The sequence below is a fragment of the Musa acuminata genome, chromosome BXJ1-5, assembly GCF_036884655.1.
Source record: "Musa acuminata AAA Group cultivar baxijiao chromosome BXJ1-5, Cavendish_Baxijiao_AAA, whole genome shotgun sequence".
Lineage (NCBI taxonomy): Eukaryota > Viridiplantae > Streptophyta > Magnoliopsida > Zingiberales > Musaceae > Musa > Musa acuminata.
In genome coordinates this window covers 3,132,531-3,153,544 of record NC_088331.1, presented here as the reverse complement: position 1 = coordinate 3,153,544, position 21,014 = coordinate 3,132,531, and the positions used below count along the sequence as shown (strand labels likewise).

At 37.7% G+C, this 21,014-nt stretch overlaps 1 protein-coding gene and 1 long non-coding RNA gene across 2 annotated transcripts; one reads left to right on the top strand and one right to left on the bottom strand.

The window, feature by feature from the left end:
- Positions 1-13: 13 nt before the first annotated feature.
- LOC135673015 (uncharacterized) lies at positions 14-1,502 on the bottom strand. The gene is made up of 3 exons (XR_010513205.1): positions 1,002-1,502; positions 644-885; positions 14-572 (listed from the first exon to the last, which is right to left on the bottom strand). It is a non-coding gene; the product is annotated as an uncharacterized LOC135673015 (long non-coding RNA).
- A 524-nt stretch (positions 1,503-2,026) lies between these two features.
- LOC135673013 (uncharacterized protein At4g14342-like) lies at positions 2,027-4,451 on the top strand. Its single transcript, XM_065181674.1, has 4 exons — positions 2,027-2,157; positions 2,631-2,716; positions 2,808-2,931; positions 4,212-4,451. The coding sequence occupies exons 1-4, from the start codon at positions 2,146-2,148 to the stop codon at positions 4,257-4,259; spliced, it is 270 nt and encodes an 89-aa protein (XP_065037746.1). The 5' UTR covers positions 2,027-2,145; the 3' UTR covers positions 4,260-4,451.
- The last annotated feature ends 16,563 nt before the right edge of the window (positions 4,452-21,014 follow it).

The following is a 21,014-nucleotide window of genomic DNA, read 5'->3' as shown; positions in this document are numbered from 1 at the left end:
GCCTATTCATGATTGTAAAAACCTCATTTGTAGAACTAACTTTGATTAAGTCACATTATATATATATATATATGTATATATGTATATATATATGTATATATATATGTATATGTATATGTATATGTATATGTATATATATGTAAAATGGAGAATGGAGTAGGGATTGTATAAAGCTTGCCTTGTTAATTTTATTTATTTATTTCCCTAATCTTTTTTTTACATTGTGAAAATCATCAGAAATAAATTTTCCAAGTAAAATATAATTTCTATGTATATCATCGAGAAGACCTTAATATTGCTGCAAACATTTTATTATCGATCTGATTAAAAAAAAAAAAGAAAACAAAAAAATCAAGTAAATTGCTTTAACAACAGGTGAATTCTCACTTCAAATATGAAAAGAAATGTCTTGCAGACGTGCCTAGTGGCTTAAAGAACTTGCTTTTGATGCCCATTCTCCTCAGCAATACTGCAAAAATAAGGGCTCAGACAAGTTCTTTCTTTGTGAGAAGGACCAGAATGCAGCTGTAGGATTGTTCAGTCTCCCCACTTCATTTCGTATTTCGATCAATCTGTCAACTTGGAGTGTTATGGAAAAGAATAATTTGGTATATATTTTAAAATAGGATAATCAATAAAATACCTCTGTAGTCATGGCCTCCGTCTTCCGAGATCGTTAGAGAAAGAATTGCAGAGATTGCTATCGCATGCCTAACCGAGAAGATCACGGAAGCTGTAGCTGCAGCGGCGTTTCGCCGGCTGGACTCGCTCATGAAGCGTTCGGGGAAAGTTCGGGGCAAGATGGTTCAGATCGGAAGGGAGCTCGAGGTCAGGAACGAATTCCTCAGGTGCACGAGCGCATACAGAGGAGACCACGAGCAGCCTCTGAGTACATGGGCCAAGCAGATTCAAGATGTGGCGTATGAGATCGAAGACATCATCGATGAGTACAACTACATCGTCGCCGGAAGAAGCTGGAGCGGCTTGCAAATCTCACTCACCTGGTGCTGAAGATGTCAAGACTCAAAGAAGAACGCAGTGTCCGCGCTCATGGCGTCGCCCAATCTGGTCTCGCTCTTCCTCATGCAAGCGTTCGAGGGGAACGCACTGCGCTTCCCTGCAGGATCGCTGTGCAAGCTCAAGTCACTGGGACTGTGCGACATGGCGCACCTAAACTGCATAGAAATCGAGGGGACCGCCCTGGAAAGCCTTCAGGAGCTGACACTGGTGAGATGCAGCCAGTTGCAGACGATTCCCAGAGGGATTCAGAGCCTCAGTGGTTTGCAGAAACTGGAGCTCGAAGACATGCCTGATGAGCTGGTGGAGAAGCTCCGGGAATGGAGACAGCACTACCAAAGCATTCCTATCATTAAGATTTGGTACCACATAAATGGAAGCTGGATCGTAGAGAGACTCTCTTGCCCCCTCCTAAGTTTCCATGGCTGATGATATCACAGCTCACATAGAAGCTTGTTGGATTTTGGCTCAAGACCAGAGTTGTAAAGCGGTAATTCCTTTTTCATTTGTGTATAGTATTGTCTGTATAGGTATCTGTTCATAGTGTTGTCTGTATAGATATCTGTTCTTGCTTATAACAGAAATGTAATTTTTCTCTTGCCTACAACTCTTTTTTTTTTCCGAGAAAAAAAAGTAATTAAAGTTAATATTTTGATGTGAAAATTATCAGTTGCTTGGTCAAGTTTATTACTGTGAATTATATTCTCTGATTACTTGAGATCAATTACATTTTCTGTAGCCTACTGTTAGCTTCATTGTTCATACCATCTTGATTCCAAGAATTGTGATGGATTTCTTTCTTCTCATTGTTCCTATTCAAAGCAGGCAATAAGTAAGTCAACGCCTATTGGAGTTGACTCACGTTTGATTCACGGCCGCCGAACACCGTTGACTTTTACTGCACCCGTCGATTCTGGCGAGTATGGTTGCTGCTGCTGCGCTCTCCGTCATGGGTATGGGAATCTTCGACCATGGGCATAGCAGCAAAAGCCCAAGCCCGGTCCATTTAGGCCCACTATTTTGTTGGTGTCGGCTACTGGAAGGAACGGAGCCCTAATCTCGTGACTTAACACCTCGCAGGCGTCCTCCAATCTCCCTCTCCGGCGACCCGCGAGAACATAGCGGAAGATGGATTTGAAGGTGCCTACATCTCTTTCTTTCACTTATCATATCCGTATTGGTTTCGATCACAAAAACTTGTTGTGCACTTGTCTGGTTTTACTATCTCCTCTCCCTGTTCCTCTTCTGTGTTCGTGATGTGCTTTTCTTGATTTACTTTCCTTGTCTGCGTAACGTCTCCATCGATTCTAATAATCGTCAGATGTCTCACCAAGATAAGTTCTGTAACACTGTCTCTGTGCTTCATGATTACTCTCTGTACGAATAATTTAGATATATGGTGGTAAAACACTTGATTGTTGGTGTTTGGTGAAGTCAAACTTGTGTGTTCGAAACTCATGAAGGGATTTTAGATGCAGATCGTTTGTGGGTCCAAAACTTAACCGAGTTATTTCATGCATAGCAAGATGATAGCTTGCTTGTATATTGCCCTTTTTTGGATTAAGGTTTTTTTTTTTCGACTGAATATTGCATAATTACTCTGTTGTGTGCAGGCTAGCGACAGATTCAACATTAATTCTCAGCTCGAGCATCTTCAAGCTAAATATGTTGGAACAGGGCATGCTGACTTGAGTAGATTGTAAGCTTCCAAATCGTTGTTAGACATGCTTGTTTCCTATGTAGAGGTTGCTGTATAAATTTCCTACTGGTTATATTTCTTAATGTTACAGTGAATGGGCAGTGAACATCCAGCGTGATAGTTATGCATCATATATCGGTCACTACCCTATCCTGGCATATTTTGCGGTTGCTGAAAATGAATCAATTGGAAGGGAACGCTACAATTTTATGCAAGTGAGGCATTGTTCTATTTATTCTTTAGTGTAGCTTGCATCATTTATCAGTTGTACATATTCTGCACCTGCTATGCGCTAAACCACCGCCAAACCTCAAAGATGATTTGTGGTAGTTTGGCAAAAACCATTTATTATATGACTCATACAGGTTAATAACCTAATTTATCTGGTGGGTAATAAGATTAGTATAAGGAATTTTCTTTTAATATGGTTCATTGTTTTTGTTGAGAAGTCATTGAAAATATATTTCGTAGCATGTTTGTGTAATACCCACAATTCTATTATGTCTTAGCCAAGCTGTTAAATTTTGTTTTCTCTATGGCTGAGATGAATCTACCGATATAGTGGCATTCATGCTATATCTTAAACATAACAGTGCCACGCTATCAAAAAGTTCAAATACATTTTCTTTACATGTCTGTGCCCATATTTTGTATGATATTTATAAGGTCCAGCGGGTTGGTGTATTCATATCGCGTCATTCCATTATCTCTATCCATGCTGCACAGAATCTCGCTGATGGCTTGCTAATATCACAAAGTTAGTTATTCCAGTTTCTTAAAGAGAATCATCCTGTCCCGTTATTAAGGCCATAGGCAACATGAATGATGGTATTGGAAAGGACCTGATTACTTCTTTCGATGTGTTCTCACCATGGGGTTTATTTGATTTGTTCATGAGAGATAGGGGTCAATAGTTTTGTCGTTGAATCATTAATTAGATTCTAATTGGTTAAATATTGTACTAGGACATAATTTGTGATTTCTATTTCAGCCTGCTTTGATTGATTTGTTTAAGAGAAATAGGAGTCAATAATTTCATTGTTGAACATTGACTAGATTGTAATTGCCTAATTGGTTAAACATTATTTTTTTTGACATAGTTTGTGATTCCTTTTTGAGCTTGCATTAAACTTTTGATGATTGTTACTGTCTCTACAACTAGTTTATGCTACTAGGACTAGGCTAATGATATTTCTTTTCTAAAAAGCTAATTCTTGCCCTGTGTTTTTGTTTCACCAAGTGGATTGCTATCTACCTATACTTTTATTTCCTTGTTCTTCAAAAGTTTCCTTTGATAAACAAAAATATTTAGCTTTCTGGACGAGTACTAGGTCAACTATGCTAGCATTCGATGCCATCTCGAAAAGAACCCTTCTTTTTGGTCCTATTTTACTGCTGGACTAGGCATAGTAATTTACTATGTCAGTAGTTTTGCATTTTTCTTGTTTCTTCCGACAAGCCGCTTGCGACGTAACTTAAATGTCTTTCCTTGCAGAAAATGTTGTTGCCCTGTGGTCTTCCACCAGAGAGAGACGAAGATTGAAGTGGATTATCACAGCGTCTTCGAATCTGGCTTCTGAGGTCGATTGTGGGTTCCTTTTGCCAGGGAGTCGAGAAACAATCAGGGTGTAACCATATTTCTATCACCAAGTTATTGTAGTTATCATGTCTCCTTGAACTTTCAAGTTGGGATTTTTAAGTTAAGCTCAATCGAACTTGCTCCTTTCTACCTGAACCTTGTCTTGATATGAACGCTGTGACTCTGCTTACTGCTTGGCGGTGAGAATAATTTCCTTAGAAAACAGAGATTTCTGGATGTCTTGTAAAGATGAAATCGCTGCATCTTGGAATCTTTTATTTAGGGTCTTTTTATTTTTATAAAGAGAATGTTGATATTTTTGTGAACTTGGAGCTAAAATCTTTGTTAAATTCATTTTGTAAACAGCTGTAAGATCTTTACTGAATGCATCTATAAACAATCATCTGTAGGTCCGATCAACACACTTTATGTTTATTATGTTTGTTTTGTGTTCTAAATTTGCATTTCAAAGAGCAAAAATAGATGTCCATTATTTCTTAAAAATGAAAAAAAAGCAAAATTTAGATTTTCTTTTTTTTTCTGGGTACCACCGCTAGCTTCGGATCAGAAGTTATTGTTATGCAGGTGGCATATATCATCATCTAGGCAATGGAGAGACTATGTAGCTTAATATCATCATCTAGTGTTATTGTTATGCAGGTGGCATATATCCAATAATATCCTAACTAATTACAAAATGATATTTCATATAAAGAATGAAGCAGAGGAATTTATGTCAAGTTGGAACCTTCTAGTATTAATAATCTTTTAATGAAGCTGAGTATGAATACATTTGGGAACACTTGCTTTGAATGAATGTGCAGTTGTGAAATGCATCCAGTGTTGCTTGGTAAATAATAGATAAAACTATATTTTAAATATGCATTGATGTAAGTGTTGCTTGGTAAAATTATATTTCAAAAATCCATTGAATATTATATGTTTTTAATATTTATTCAAAAGTTAACATATATATATATATATATATATATATATATATATATATATATATATATTATTTAAATTAATGAGTAAATAAATAAATGCATTTAATCTTATAAAAAAATTTATATGGCTCAAATATATAAGGAATAATATAATCATAGAAATCAATATAAAATAATTTTTAAAAATAAATAAATAAATAAATAAATAAATAAATAAAGTCTCAACTTATATAAAATATAAATCATGTTTATTTCACACTAAATCATCTTGGCAACTTTGTAATTTTAGATAAAGTCATAGGATCTTTCAAAATTTAAAGAATTATATGAGCATCCTGAAAATGCTGAGATGCTAATGTAATAACCCTAAGATACGAAGCATCAGCATTTGAGCTTTTTTTAATGCAGCATGTAAACTAGATGCGATTTAAATAAAATTCACCCAACATCAATTCATATTTGAAATGTGTTTATATACGCATCCTATGTTGGATCTGTGTAGTTGACTAATTACAAAAAGAAAAAAACCTAACAACTAATAGGTATATTTCCAAACACTTACTAAGTAGAATAGCTTCTTTACGAAGAACAATGCAGATTCATAACATTTGGACAGAATGCTCATGGGAAGTTTAAAGGAGGTATCTTGGTCCTTCCCAAGAAGATCCATGCTGTGAATGGCTTAGTTTAGAATTTAAAGGGCGTCGTATCTAAGAATGCATTAAATATGATATTGTAATTATCACAGATAATCGAGAATATACAAGTAGATAAAGAAGCTTGTGGCTGTATTGTGAGAGGCACCTATGAGATTGCAGAGAATAAGAGCTCATGTTACCCTATTCCTTTGTCGGCAATTGATCGCCATCGGAGGAAGCTTGACTTGAAGTGAAATCCTGTTGAAGAAGTAGTATATGACTTGAATCTTACACCTTTCCACCTGAGTTGGATCGTATTATGGAAGAGTTCAATGCAAGTGATATAGCTCACGGAATTCGTTGAACCATCAACTATATGAGCTTTCAAAGACGAAAGGTTGTCCCAGCAATATCCAGTTTTCTTTGAGATTATAGAGTTCGCTCAAGATACTACATCTCTGGCTACTATAAGTACAACTATCTTAATGAAGTCGAAATTGAGGGTACAACATCCACGACAAAATAAAAGAATAGCAATTGTTAGAGGGTACAACGTTTACAATTATGCGTATTGTTTTTCCTGCAGGTTATTTAGACTATGTTCGACTTATTAGAGATGTTGAAGCTGATGAAAATTATGGATTTTGTGCTATTGTTGGGCTACTAGGCATGAGTGAGAACTATTAGGTTCTTAATGTCAGATGGTGAATTAGTGTTATAGTAAATTTTAACTTATTTTAAAGCTCGATCATAAAATTCGTATTAGAAATATGATGAACCAAATATTGAGCGCAAATAAACATTTGAGTAAGGTGAATGATAATAAGTAAGTAAGCACAAACAGAAGTCACGAGTAAGAGAAGAAATACAAACTGATTTATAGTAGTTTGATCTTTCTGACCTACATCTACTCTCGATTCCTCTTCCATTGAGGCAATCAATCGGCTTTCACTATTGATCTTCTTTCCAACGGACGAAGATCAACTACCCTTATTACAATTTTTTTCTTTTTTATAAGCTTAGAAGGGAATCTATATAATTATTCTTTTACAAGAGATCTTTCACCTCCTATAACTTAGTATCATAACTAAACTCAAGAGGGAGGAAGAGACTCAAACAATACTTAAAGAGAGAGTTACAATACTTTACAAACTCAAGAATGGATATTCCATTGATCAAGCTAAATAGGATATTTATAGGCCCAAGAAAGCTTTAACAATAGAATCAAAAATTTAAATCCCCAAAATTTTGGGTACACGGTGTTAGAATCGAGTCGGCATTAAGAGGGGAGGTGAATTAGTATAGAGGATAAAAACGTCAATTTTGAAAGTAGGTTGCAATAAAGCTAAATAGCAAAACAGAAATGCAAACCAATTTATAGTGGTTCGGTCGTCGTGACCTACATCCACTCCACCGATTCCTCTTCCATTGAGGCTACCGACATCTACTAATGATCTTCCTTCAATAGGCGAAGATCAACTACTATTATAACTCAATTCTCCTTTTGACAGGTTTAGGAGAGAACCTTTACACCCCCACTTACTCCTCTATTAAACTACACTAATACTTAGTCCTTTTAGAGAAGTTCTCACAAGATTATAACAACGGTTTTCTTCATTTTTACTCTCAATTCTTATATATGTTAACCAGGGATGAGAGGGGTATTTATAGGCCTCAAGTGGATTCAAATTTAGAGTCTAAAAGAGTTTCATCCATGATTTTCGGGTACTGGCGGTACCACCGCTTGTGCTGGGTGGTACTACTGCCTGTGCTAGGTGGTACCACCGCCTACAGCATTGACACTGACATTGACACTAGGCGGTACCATTGCCCAGTCTAGTAGTACCATCGCCCAGTCTAGTGGTAACACCACCTGACAGTCTCTCGGAGACTGTGTTTTGGTGGTACCACCGCCTGACACAGTCTTAGAGATTGTGCCACGACGGTTTCATATGTTGGGTCACTATTTGAGCATTTCACTTGGCCCAACACAACCTAAACTTAGGCCCAATTAGTCCCTAATTGAGTTAGCCCAATTCCAACCAAATTATGTGATAACTATAAATTTTAAGACATACACTAAGCTAAATAAGTCTGATTAGTCTAGGTTTCTTCCAGCGAGCTTCCGACGATATTTTGACGAACTTTTGACGATTTCTCGACAATGTTTCCGTTAGGACCCTATTTCTAAGCTTTTGAATAATGTTTATTGAGTCTGTTTAGTCCAGTTGTTTATTGAGTCGATTTGGTTTAGTCAGAGTCGAGTAGAGGTTTATTTAATATTTATTTATTATTAGAGTTCAAGTCCTGATGGACTCTAGGTGGAACTCTATAAATAAGGATGTAACTGCTTCTTTTCAGTAATCTATCAAAAATACTATTCTCGATCCCCTCGAAGCGATCAAGGCCGATCCCCTCAGTGATCAAGGAGGGTCCGATCCCCTCGAAGCGATTATTATCATCCCTATTTCTCCCATTTGTTATCAGAGCGATGATCCTTACCGTTCTCGTTGCCGTAGCTATAAAAAAATAAAAAAGAAAAGAAAAACACGAGAGGAAGAAGAAGCCGCAGCCACCCCTGCGTCCCCTGCTTCCGGCCAGCCCACCCGCCGCTGCTGCTCTCCGGCCAGCGCCCACCATCGCCCCGCTTCCCGGCCGGCGACCACCACCGCCGCTGTTCCCCGGCCAGGAGACGACGCTGCCAGCGTCCATCCCAGCCCTACTGCCGCCGCCCGCCTTCCCTTGCGTCGCAGCGCAGCCGCTCGACCTCTCCTCCTCGGCGATCGTTGGTGACGCTGCTCACAGCCGCGCCACCACCGCTGCCTCTCCACCGCCGCCCGCCTCCCCTTGGGTCGCAGCCGCAGCCGCCGATTGTCGCCCTCCTCACGGCGACCGAAACAGGGCAACTCACGGATTGCCCTTGTTCCCAGCCGCGTCACCACCACTTTTCCCAGCCGCATCGCCGCCGCTCGATCACCCAGCCAGCGACCTCTTCTCCTCGCGTCCCCATTTCGCTCGAGCGAGAAGGACTGCCGGCACCGCAGCCGCAGCCGCCGGTTGCCGCAGCCCCTCCTTTCAGCGGTTGCAGAAACAGAGCTTCCTCTGTTGCCCCAGCCCCTCGTCGATCGCAGCCACGCCTCGAGCGCCGTCGCCTTCCAACCGACCCATCACCACTGCCAGCCACCGTGCGGCGACCGCTGCTCGCCTCCCAGCCGCCGCTCCCCTGGGCTCGGGCGAGAATGACCGCTGCCACTCCCCCTTGCTCTGCCCCCTTGGTGACCGAAACAGGGCAATCCTCTTGCTGCGAACGCCGGTTGCCACCACCGTCGCCGCTGCTGCCCAGCCAGCGACGACGCCGCTCGCCGCCCAGCCTGCCACTGCCGATTCCTATTTTCCACTGCAGCCTCAACCTCGGCAACACCACCGCAGCCCTCCAACAGCACACGCAGGAAGCTCTTGTGCGGCCGCTTCAACCTCGACAACGCACGCACCGACACCTGTCCTCAGCATCACCAACGCCTCCTTCCATCCGCACTGTCGCAACCACTGCAGCAAACCATCACCGCCTCCCAGCCCTCAACAGTAGCGATCCCTCCACGTAGCGACCACAGCAAGCATCATTGCCTCCCACGCAGCAAACGCAGCTATATCCTCGCATCCTCGCAGCAACCCTTCATTCCCATAGTGTTGCCATCGACTTCGTCATAACAGCAGCACCGAATAGGGCAGTGATTGATGCCCTTGACCAACACCAAAAATAGGAGTTGAGATTACAGATTTACAGTCTTATAAAATGACCACCGATAACTTAATGGAAGTATTGGAAATTAGAATTAAGAACCGGTTACAAGAAGTACTTAATGATTTCAAAAAGGACTTACTGTGGAGCCTTAGTAAATTTCAAAAGGTAGGAGCTCAAGTTCTACATTGCACATATTTGAAAATACTAGAAAAGGGCTCCAAGATTGTGACACAATCTACTCGTACATGAAGGTGGATGGACAGCTCTCCAAAACTTGTTAGACTTCTACAGTGTTGGAATATCAGAGTAGGTTTAAAAGATTGTCAAATCAAGCTAGAGATTGGTCGGAACGATAACTTCTGGATACATTTATTGAAGGGCTTATTCCAGAGATTCGGTGTGAAGTTAAGACTCGTCAACCCTGCACTATGATAGCTGCGATCTCATTCGCACATCTACATGAGAAAAAAATCAACAGGAAAAATCATGGAAACATAAGTGACAACTACCAGATGATTAGTAAGCCACTGGCCCCATCTATTCCCAACCAAAGCCTTGACACCCGAAGACTAACCCAAGAAGAACTCAATGAAAGATCAGCAAAGGGTTTGTATTATGATGAAAAGTGGAGTATGAAGCACCAATGTAAACAAGGGCAACATATGATGATTGAGCCAATTAGATAGGAACCGAAAGCAGAAGAGTTGGACTCCGATTATGAATGTGTGGAAACTGATGAAGATATTGAAGCCATCACACATACAGTGCATGCATTGGCTAGCTATGCTAACCCACAAACTATGAAAATCAGAGAAACTTTGAAGCATCAGCCTGTCACTATGTTGATTGATACGTGCAGCACTAATAATTTTATGGACAGGAAAGTTGCAGCCCGATTAGCTTACCGCATTGAAGGCTATGACATATTCGAAGTAAAGATTACTGATGGACGGATTTTAACTTGTGATAGCAAAGGCCAGGAGTTTCTTGCAATGATTACTACACTAAAAGATCGACCTGTTGCTTACACTGTCAAAAAGTGGAGACCATGTTTACTTGATCAACGGGTTGTGATGCGTTGCAGATAGTCTATGGCTAAAGTGCTGAAAGAGAACCTCCCCAAGATTGATGCTGCTCAGCCTTGAGGACAAGGCTGATTTGAAGAGGGAGGAACTGTTAGGACCCTTTTTCTGAGCTTTTGAATAATGTTTATTGAGTTTATTTAGTCCAGTTGTTTATTGAGTTGATTTGGTTTGGTTAGAGTCAAGTAAAGGTTTATTTAATATTTATTTATTATTAGAGTTCAAGTCCTGAGGGACTCTGGGTGGAACTCTATAAATAGGGATGTAACTGCTTCTTTTCAGTAATTTATGAAAAATACTATTATGTCTTTGGACAACCTTAGGAGGCCGATCCCCTCGAAGTGATCAAGGAGGGCTGATCCCCTCAAAGCGATCAAGGAGGCCGATCCCCTCGAAGTGATCAAGGAGGGCCCGATCCCCTCGAAGCGATCATTATCATCCCCATTTCTCTTCTTCTTTTTTACGATAAGACTTTAGGGTCTTATCAGTTTTAGTGGACTCCCGACTAGCTCTCGGACTTCACGACGATCTTATTGGTGAGTTTCGACGAGCTTCTTTGGCAAGCTCTTGGACTTCTCGGTCAATTCTGACGGAACTTCCGATGAATATTCAAACTTCTGACAAACTCTCGAACTCCGAACGAAATCTCATTCTTGACTTCGGGACTTCATTTTGCTTTATGCCTTGATCGCTATCGTAGTTAATCCTACACACTTAAAACCTACTTCAATCTAGATAATTATTATAAAGCTTGAACCATGTTGTCCGGCATGTCATTTGTTCATCGATGCTTTGTCCAATTCTTCGGCGCATCGTCCTCTCTTGCGACCCTGTTGGGTCATTGTTTGGGCCTTTCACTTGGCCCAACATGACCTAAACATAAGCCCAATTGGCCTCTAATTGAGTTGGCCCAATTCTAACCTAATTATGGGCTAATTATGAATTTTAAGGCATACACTAAGCTAAAAAAGTTCGGTTAGTCTAGGTTTCTTTCGATGAGCTTCCAGTGAACTTCCGACGATCTCTTAACAATGTTCCAGCGGACTCTCGGCAAGCTCCTGGACTTCACGACGATCTTCTTGGTGAGTTTCGACGAGCTTCTTTTGCAAGCTCCTAGACTTTTCGGTCAATTCCGACATAACTTCCGATGAACGTCTAGACTTCCGACAAACTCTCGAACGAAATCTCGTTCTTGTCTCTGAGACTTCATTTTGCTTTATTCCTTGAACACTATCATAGTTAATCCTGCACACTTAAAACCTACTTCAATCTATATAATTATTACAAAGCTTGAATCATGTTGTCCGGCATGTCATTGGTTTATCGACGCTTCGTCCGATTCTTTGGCGCATCGTCCTCTCTTGAGGCCTATTGCCCAATCGGCCAGTTGACCTCCGCAACTCTGATTTCCTTAGTATAATTTTAGCTCTTCTTGGCCCGATGCCTGAACCCATGGCCCGAAGCCTTCTGCCGATACGTCGACCGATCCTTCAACTCGACGTCCAATCTTCTAACACGTTCCACTCTGGCCCAACATGATTCTTCCTGCCTTAATTGTCTCTCCCTAATCGAAGCTTCTTGCGTCACTCAAAACACAGATCAAATCAAAGGACCTCTATCCAAGGAAAGCTTTGTGTCTCCGCTCCATATTTCATCTTCTGTGTCGGCTCCCTTCATGCGGCTTGGGTACTTCACTAAATTACACCTAAGTTGCTCTGCTCCTCGTTTTGCATTCAGTTGATGGTGGCCCTCACGCTCACCATTCCACGGGTCAGCCTTTTGTTGAGTCCGATCTTCATATTGACTCTAAGTGTACCTTCATATTGTGTTGCCTTGGATCGCTCCCCCACTTGATCTCGCAATGCATTCCCCAATGCATTATCTCAAGCGAGATCATGCGACGACTCCTCGCTGCTCACTCAGTTTGTTTAGCTTTGTGGAGTTGTTTTGAGGTACTCCTCCTAAACATGTGTGGTCCGTTGAATATGGTTCTCCCTCTGGAGAGTCGGGACATATCCCTCTTGGATATCTATCCCATTGGAGCAACTCTTCTCTTCACTTCCTTCTCTTTGAGAAACTAGATACAGGAGTCTGGTTTCACATTGCCATTGGAGCTACCATAGACATGAACACAAGTAGACGTCATATTTTTGGCTTGCTCGTCGTCGCCATTGCACTTCAAGCTGATGTCGTTGAGCTCCACGCCCTCACATGGAACAGCCTTGCTACAGACTAGTTTTATAGCTTCTGGCGAGGCAGTGGTCCCCGTGATGTTTCTGAATTTGATGTCCTTGATCTTAACCAGAGAAGGATCCTAAATGAAGAGAGGGAGGATGCACAAATTTGAAGACTTTGAGTCCAATTGAGAACTCTGATGATATATTTAGTAGTAGTAGTAGTAAGGAGGTATACCGTTTCGGGACAATTAGCATAGGGGCAATAGTTCTGATCTATGATGATGGGATTGTAGACATTATTCATGATAATGTCTTCGAAGACAAAACCGGTGGCCTTCAAACTGGATGGAGAAGATGGCCATGTCTTGATCCTCAATCCATTACTTGTACCGGTAAAAGTGCATTGCCTCACCGTCAACCCACTGACATCTTTCTCATTGGCATTTTTGCCGAGACTACCGACGCTGATGCCGTGGCCGGGACCGCATAACACATTAAAGATGGTCAAATTGGTGCAACCTGGGCCGATGGAGATGCAGTCATCACCGGTGCCGATGACCGAGTTGGCAACCTGGATATTGGTCGAGTCGGCTATGTGGATGCCATCAGTGTTAGGGCTGTCTCCAGGAGCACTGATTTTGATGGAATCAAGGGTGATGTCTCTTGATTCAAAGATTTGCATGTGGAATAACTTGCTGTCGATAGAAGAAATGCTACTGATGGTTGCATTCGTCACGAAACTGAACACCAAGTTCTATAGAGTAGCATTGCAGGGATTGTTAGTGCAAGTCAAAGTGAGAATGAATTAGTGATAAATTTTGCTTGGTTAGAGCAAGGAAGACAGGGCTAGAATACCGCGGGTAGGAGTTTGCATTTGCGTGTCTTGGGGCATTGGTTGTAAGGCCATGCAGAAGCTCCTTGTCCATGAAATATTCCACCACCTGAGATTACCAATCCATTAATGTACTGAAAATCGAGCCAGTTTTGTGTGTAAGCTTCGAGATGGGTGGATGCCAATAGCTGCCCTTTCACTTGCATCACCATTTTGCCTTTGCAAGGCCCTTTAAAGATTATTGGACCAAGCAAGTATTCTCCCTCTGGGATCACTATTGTTGCTGTCCCTTCCACTGCACATGCCGCACTCCATGTCGATTCAAAAGCCTATCGTATCCATAATTGTTACAACCGTAAGTATGGAGTTCTTGTGATAACAAATACAAAACGTTTCTTATGTTCGTCCTATGTTCCACTCAAACTTTTTACGATTCAAGTTCATGAAGATGTTTAAATTCATAGGATCAAAGACAAAAACTATTTGTAGTAGTAATAACCTATACTAAACATGAAAAGTTACCTTTGTGTTGTCGGTTTGGCCATCTCCTACGGCTGCGTAATCCTTCACATTGTAAACACCGACAATTGTGTCTGCACCCGCACCACTTAAGACGAAGAACAACAAGCTAATCCCAATAATACTTAATTCTAAACCCATTATCAAGAGTCCTCTCCTCGATCGATGTATTATTTGAATCGGTGCTTTTGTGTGCCTGTCAATATTCTGAATTAAGCAACCATTTATAGTCAGAGCATGCAAGAGATTTCTTCCCAATAAGTCAACATGTCCAGATTTATTAGGCAATTTTTGACCACTAATTAATAACAACTTGCTATTTATATATGCTTGCGGTTGAGAAGGATACAAACAAGTTTTGGTTTGCCATTGCACTATCCTATTCTTGGCCTATGTTGAATATGTAAACAACCTCTACCTTCCTAAAGTGTTGCCTCGATAATTTATGAACTTTGTGAGCTTTGTTGGTGTCTCGTATAATTAAAGTCTTTAACTTTTTTGTCACATATAAAGTGAAAATGAACCATACATGATGCCATTGTGTCGGAAATAGTTATATATGTGAGATGAAATGAGATGAACTAATAGAATAGCACCATAATCAAATAATTAAGTCTTTTGTTTTGTGTTTCAAATTTTGGTATGATATATATTTAGATATCGGACGATAAAATTTAATCTAAAAACACTTCGGACAAAAGAAAAATGGAAGATTGACCTAATAAGGTTATGGTTATGATTGAATTAAGATGAATAGTGGCAATAGGTACACATGGATAAAAAGTCCTATGAGTTTAAAATTTAAACCTTTAGGGACAAAGAGAATGGTGGATTGGACTGATGTCCAATTTAACAAGTTTCATATATCATCTTCCAAGTTCAAATTCTAAAGAATAAAAGGTTGGAACAATTGGTTATTATCATCTTAAGTCTAATGAAATCATATAACTATTAAAATTAAATATATAGATATTTTAACAAATTTGAACGAATATAATGCTAAAATAAATACTAATATAAACACAGAACAATTTCATTTGTTAAATATGAATCATAATTTATTATTGATTACTGATAAACATAGTATTTTATAATTTTTTTACCAATAAAATAAATTATAAACTAACAAATAATTGTGTATCCGACGCACGTCTACAAATTGCACACATATACATTGATTGAAAACATATATTGTTACTTTTATGAATAGACCTGCTGAAATCATCATATACTTTTTATTATATATATTAGATAAAAACATATAATTCTCATACCTCCGTTTACTTGATCATTCGGATAGCACAAATCAACATGAAAATTTTAAAATTCTATTGGTAATTCAATACATAACCAAATATAATTAAAATATTCTATATTTTCTCTCTTTTTTATTTTTTACTTTTCCTCCATCACCATCAATTTAAGACTATATTTCTTTAATCTAGGATTAAATTTATTATCTAATATCATATAAGATCATATTAAATAGGGAAAGTCAAAATTAGTTAACCAATGGTCCTTAAATGCTCTATGCAATCTCCATTTTCATATAATTCATGTTTACTTTTGTTTTTCTTTAATCCCTTCATTCTCTTTATCACGAGAGCATTTTTTTTCTTTTTTTCCAAATGTTTTCTTTACATTTAATAATGAATTTAACTATTATATAACTTTATCAATGTGACTAAATATCAAAATTAATTAATCTCTAGTACCATACAATATTATTATTAATAAAAGGACTCAAAATTTTAAAAATATAATGAATCAAGTGTTTTCTTGATATGATTTTATTATTTTAATAAAAATAAATCTGTAATAAAATATATCTTCAATACTTTTCTTTTTCTTCTCCTATCCCTCACTTTCTCTTCTGGCTCACATTGTAAGAGTGTGTTGTTTATATTTATATATTGTAGACCTTATATTGATTTATATTATACTCTTAGATTATTAAATAAAACTTGGATATTCGGTCCTTTCCTTCTAAACTTGACTTATGTATTGTGCTTCAACATACGAAATGATTAATCAATACTATAATGTTTTAATCCTTGTATGACATATCACTTTCCAATTAATAATGGTATAAATTTAATTATAAAATAATTTTTGAATTTTTTAAGATGAAAATATGAAATATATCATGACTCAAATCAAAGTACAGATGTATAAGTTACATCTCCAATCCTTTTTGAAAATATTGATAGATTTAATAAATCAAAATATCGATTTGTTATATATTTTAAATCACTTGATACTTTGAGTAAAGAAATTTTTAAGAAAATTTAATTTTCAACTAGGAATACTATGCCATATTTTTTCCGATCAACGTATCAATTTTTTTTGCATAATCGATAATAATGATTTTTTAATCAACCAAATGTTTTGAATTATTTTTTTAATTATATTAGGTCCAAATTTTTCTTTCACTAAAATCATCTCAATATAATGATGAAATATAATTTCTATCGTATAAAAATTTATTGGATTATTTTAATGCTTCTTAATACTTACTATTATAAATAAATTCCACCAATGATAATGATATGGTAAGATTTGAACAATTCAAAAAAAAAAAGTATTATTATTTCTCATTAATTATCTGCTTATGGCAATTGTCAAAATAAGAGAAATAAATGGTTGAACTAGAAAAACCTAGAATGACCAATTATTCGTGCATTCAATGGGTTATATTAAAAACCAAAATAAACTAGTTGACCTTTATATAATAACTAATATTATTTAAATACTCTTAACTCTGGATCTTTCTTGTTGTTTGTTTTAGAGGGTATTTATGTTAATTTTAAATAATATTATAATGAGAAATAACATAATATTTATCAATGAATCACTCTCATTTCATCGCCCTCTCTTCTTCTCGCCATCTTTGCGCTTCACATGATCATCTTCCTCCACCATTACTCTCTTTCCACCTCTCCTCTCTCATATATTCTCTTCATCTCCTCTCCTACCAACCACCTCTTCTTTTTATTATTTTTCTATATTTTTTTCGTTTCTCTTCCATTGGTAATGGATTGTCTGCCCCTTTGCCATCGATCGTTGTCTCTTCTAAGATCATTTTCTCATTATCAACTCTTATTATTATTGTACCTTAGTTATTAAAGTACATATTATTCTATCATCATTTATGTAAGTTATATCTATGTCGACATTCGTGCTTAAGCAACTGAATTTAATATTTATCTTGTAATATTTTATATATTATCTTGTGTTATTTAATGTGCGTGAAGGTTTATGTTTACAATATAAGTTGATGAGATTAGTTTTATCATATTTTATGTGATTGATGTTTTATTTTTATTTGTTTAATATTTTTTAATTTTTATTAATTATGATATTTTAGATTTTTGCTATATAAAATTTTGAATTATTTATATGTTCTAAGGTATTTTCATAATTAAACATGTAGTCTGACTTGTTGATGCAACCTATCTCCGAGGGCTTAGTTGAATCACTTCTCGGTTATATTGATAACTATTTGTTGTAGTTATGATGCCACTAAAATTTAACGTATATTTTTCAAAAAAATATGAAACAAAATTGAGATATCCATTTTCCATGCATTGGATGCCAATTTGCATGCAGTACATTTTTTTTCCCTGATACAAGGAGGTTGAAGAAAGAAAAAAGGGAGAGGAACTCTCGTGTGGAATAGTTCATCACTTTTGCCTCACAATCCAACAATGAGAAACTAGATACAGGAGTCTGGTTTCACATTGCCATTGGAGCTACCATAGACATGAACACAAGTAGACGTCATATTTTTGGCTTGCTCGTCGTCGCCATTGCACTTCAAGCTGATGTCGTTGAGCTCCACGCCCTCACATGGAACAGCCTTGCTACAGACTAGTTTTATAGCTTCTGGCGAGGCAGTGGTCCCCGTGATGTTTCTGAATTTGATGTCCTTGATCTTAACCAGAGAAGGATCCTAAATGAAGAGAGGGAGGATGCACAAATTTGAAGACTTTGAGTCCAATTGAGAACTCTGATGATATATTTAGTAGTAGTAGTAGTAAGGAGGTATACCGTTTCGGGACAATTAGCATAGGGGCAATAGTTCTGATCTATGATGATGGGATTGTAGACATTATTCATGATGATGTCTTCGAAGACAAAACCGGTGGCCTTCAAACTGGATGGAGAAGATGGCCATGTCTTGATCCTCAATCCATTACTTGTACCGGTAAAAGTGCATTGCCTCACCGTCAACCCACTGACATCTTTCTCATTGGCATTTTTGCCGAGACTACCGACGCTGATGCCGTGGCCGGGACCGCATAACACATTAAAGATGGTCAAATTGGTGCAACCTGGGCCGATGGAGATGCAGTCATCACCGGTGCCGATGACCGAGTTGGCAACCTGGATATTGGTCGAGTCGGCTATGTGGATGCCATCAGTGTTAGGGCTGTCTCCAGGAGCACTGATTTTGATGGAATCAAGGGTGATGTCTCTTGATTCAAAGATTTGCATGTGGAATAACTTGCTGTCGATAGAAGAAATGCTACTGATGGTTGCATTCGTCACGAAACTGAACACCAAGTTCTATAGAGTAGCATTGCAGGGATTGTTAGTGCAAGTCAAAGTGAGAATGAATTAGTGATAAATTTTGCTTGGTTAGAGCAAGGAAGACAGGGCTAGAATACCGCGGGTAGGAGTTTGCATTTGCGTGTCTTGGGGCATTGGTTGTAAGGCCATGCAGAAGCTCCTTGTCCATGAAATATTCCACCACCTGAGATTACCAATCCATTAATGTACTGAAAATCGAGCCAGTTTTGTGTGTAAGCTTCGAGATGGGTGGATGCCAATAGCTGCCCTTTCACTTGCATCACCATTTTGCCTTTGCAAGGCCCTTTAAAGATTATTGGACCAAGCAAGTATTCTCCCTCTGGGATCACTATTGTTGCTGTCCCTTCCACTGCACATGCCGCACTCCATGTCGATTCAAAAGCCTATCGTATCCATAATTGTTACAACCGTAAGTATGGAGTTCTTGTGATAACAAATACAAAACGTTTCTTATGTTCGTCCTATGTTCCACTCAAACTTTTTACGATTCAAGTTCATGAAGATGTTTAAATTCATAGGATCAAAGACAAAAACTATTTGTAGTAGTAATAACCTATACTAAACATGAAAAGTTACCTTTGTGTTGTCGGTTTGGCCATCTCCTACGGCTGCGTAATCCTTCACATTGTAAACACCGACAATTGTGTCTGCACCCGCACCACTTAAGACGAAGAACAACAAGCTAATCCCAATAATACTTAATTCTAAACCCATTATCAAGAGTCCTCTCCTCGATCGATGTATTATTTGAATCGGTGCTTTTGTGTGCCTGTCAATATTCTGAATTAAGCAACCATTTATAGTCAGAGCATGCAAGAGATTTCTTCCCAATAAGTCAACATGTCCAGATTTATTAGGCAATTTTTGACCACTAATTAATAACAACTTGCTATTTATATATGCTTGCGGTTGAGAAGGATACAAACAAGTTTTGGTTTGCCATTGCACTATCCTATTCTTGGCCTATGTTGAATATGTAAACAACCTCTACCTTCCTAAAGTGTTGCCTCGATAATTTATGAACTTTGTGAGCTTTGTTGGTGTCTCGTATAATTAAAGTCTTTAACTTTTTTGTCACATATAAAGTGAAAATGAACCATACATGATGCCATTGTGTCGGAAATAGTTATATATGTGAGATGAAATGAGATGAACTAATAGAATAGCACCATAATCAAATAATTAAGTCTTTTGTTTTGTGTTTCAAATTTTGGTATGATATATATTTAGATATCGGACGATAAAATTTAATCTAAAAACACTTCGGACAAAAGAAAAATGGAAGATTGACCTAATAAGGTTATGGTTATGATTGAATTAAGATGAATAGTGGCAATAGGTACACATGGATAAAAAGTCCTATGAGTTTAAAATTTAAACCTTTAGGGACAAAGAGAATGGTGGATTGGACTGATGTCCAATTTAACAAGTTTCATATATCATCTTCCAAGTTCAAATTCTAAAGAATAAAAGGTTGGAACAATTGGTTATTATCATCTTAAGTCTAATGAAATCATATAACTATTAAAATTAAATATATAGATATTTTAACAAATTTGAACGAATATAATGCTAAAATAAATACTAATATAAACACAGAACAATTTCATTTGTTAAATATGAATCATAATTTATTATTGATTACTGATAAACATAGTATTTTATCATTTTTTTACCAATAAAATAAATTATAAACTAACAAATAATTGTGTATCCGACGCACGTCTACAAATTGCACACATATACATTGATTGAAAACATATATTGTTACTTTTATGAATAGACCTGCTGAAATCATCATATACTTTTTATTATATATATTAGATAAAAACATATAATTCTCATACCTCCGTTTACTTGATCATTCGGATAGCACAAATCAACATGAAAATTTTAAAATTCTATTGGTAATTCAATACATAACCAAATATAATTAAAATATTCTATATTTTCTCTCTTTTTTATTTTTTACTTTTCCTCCATCACCATCAATTTAAGACTATATTTCTTTAATCTAGGATTAAATTTATTATCTAATATCATATAAGATCATATTAAATAGGGAAAGTCAAAATTAGTTAACCAATGGTCCTTAAATGCTCTATGCAATCTCCATTTTCATATAATTCATGTTTACTTTTGTTTTTCTTTAATCCCTTCATTCTCTTTATCACGAGAGCATTTTTTTT

Excerpts from the sequence above, each read along its gene's own strand:
- LOC135673013 (XM_065181674.1), top strand. Across the intron at positions 2,717-2,807 it reads CATGCTGACTTGAGTAGATT|TGAATGGGCAGTGAACATCC; the intron begins GTAAGCTTCCAA and ends TTAATGTTACAG. Across the intron at positions 2,932-4,211 it reads AACGCTACAATTTTATGCAA|AAAATGTTGTTGCCCTGTGG; the intron begins GTGAGGCATTGT and ends CTTTCCTTGCAG.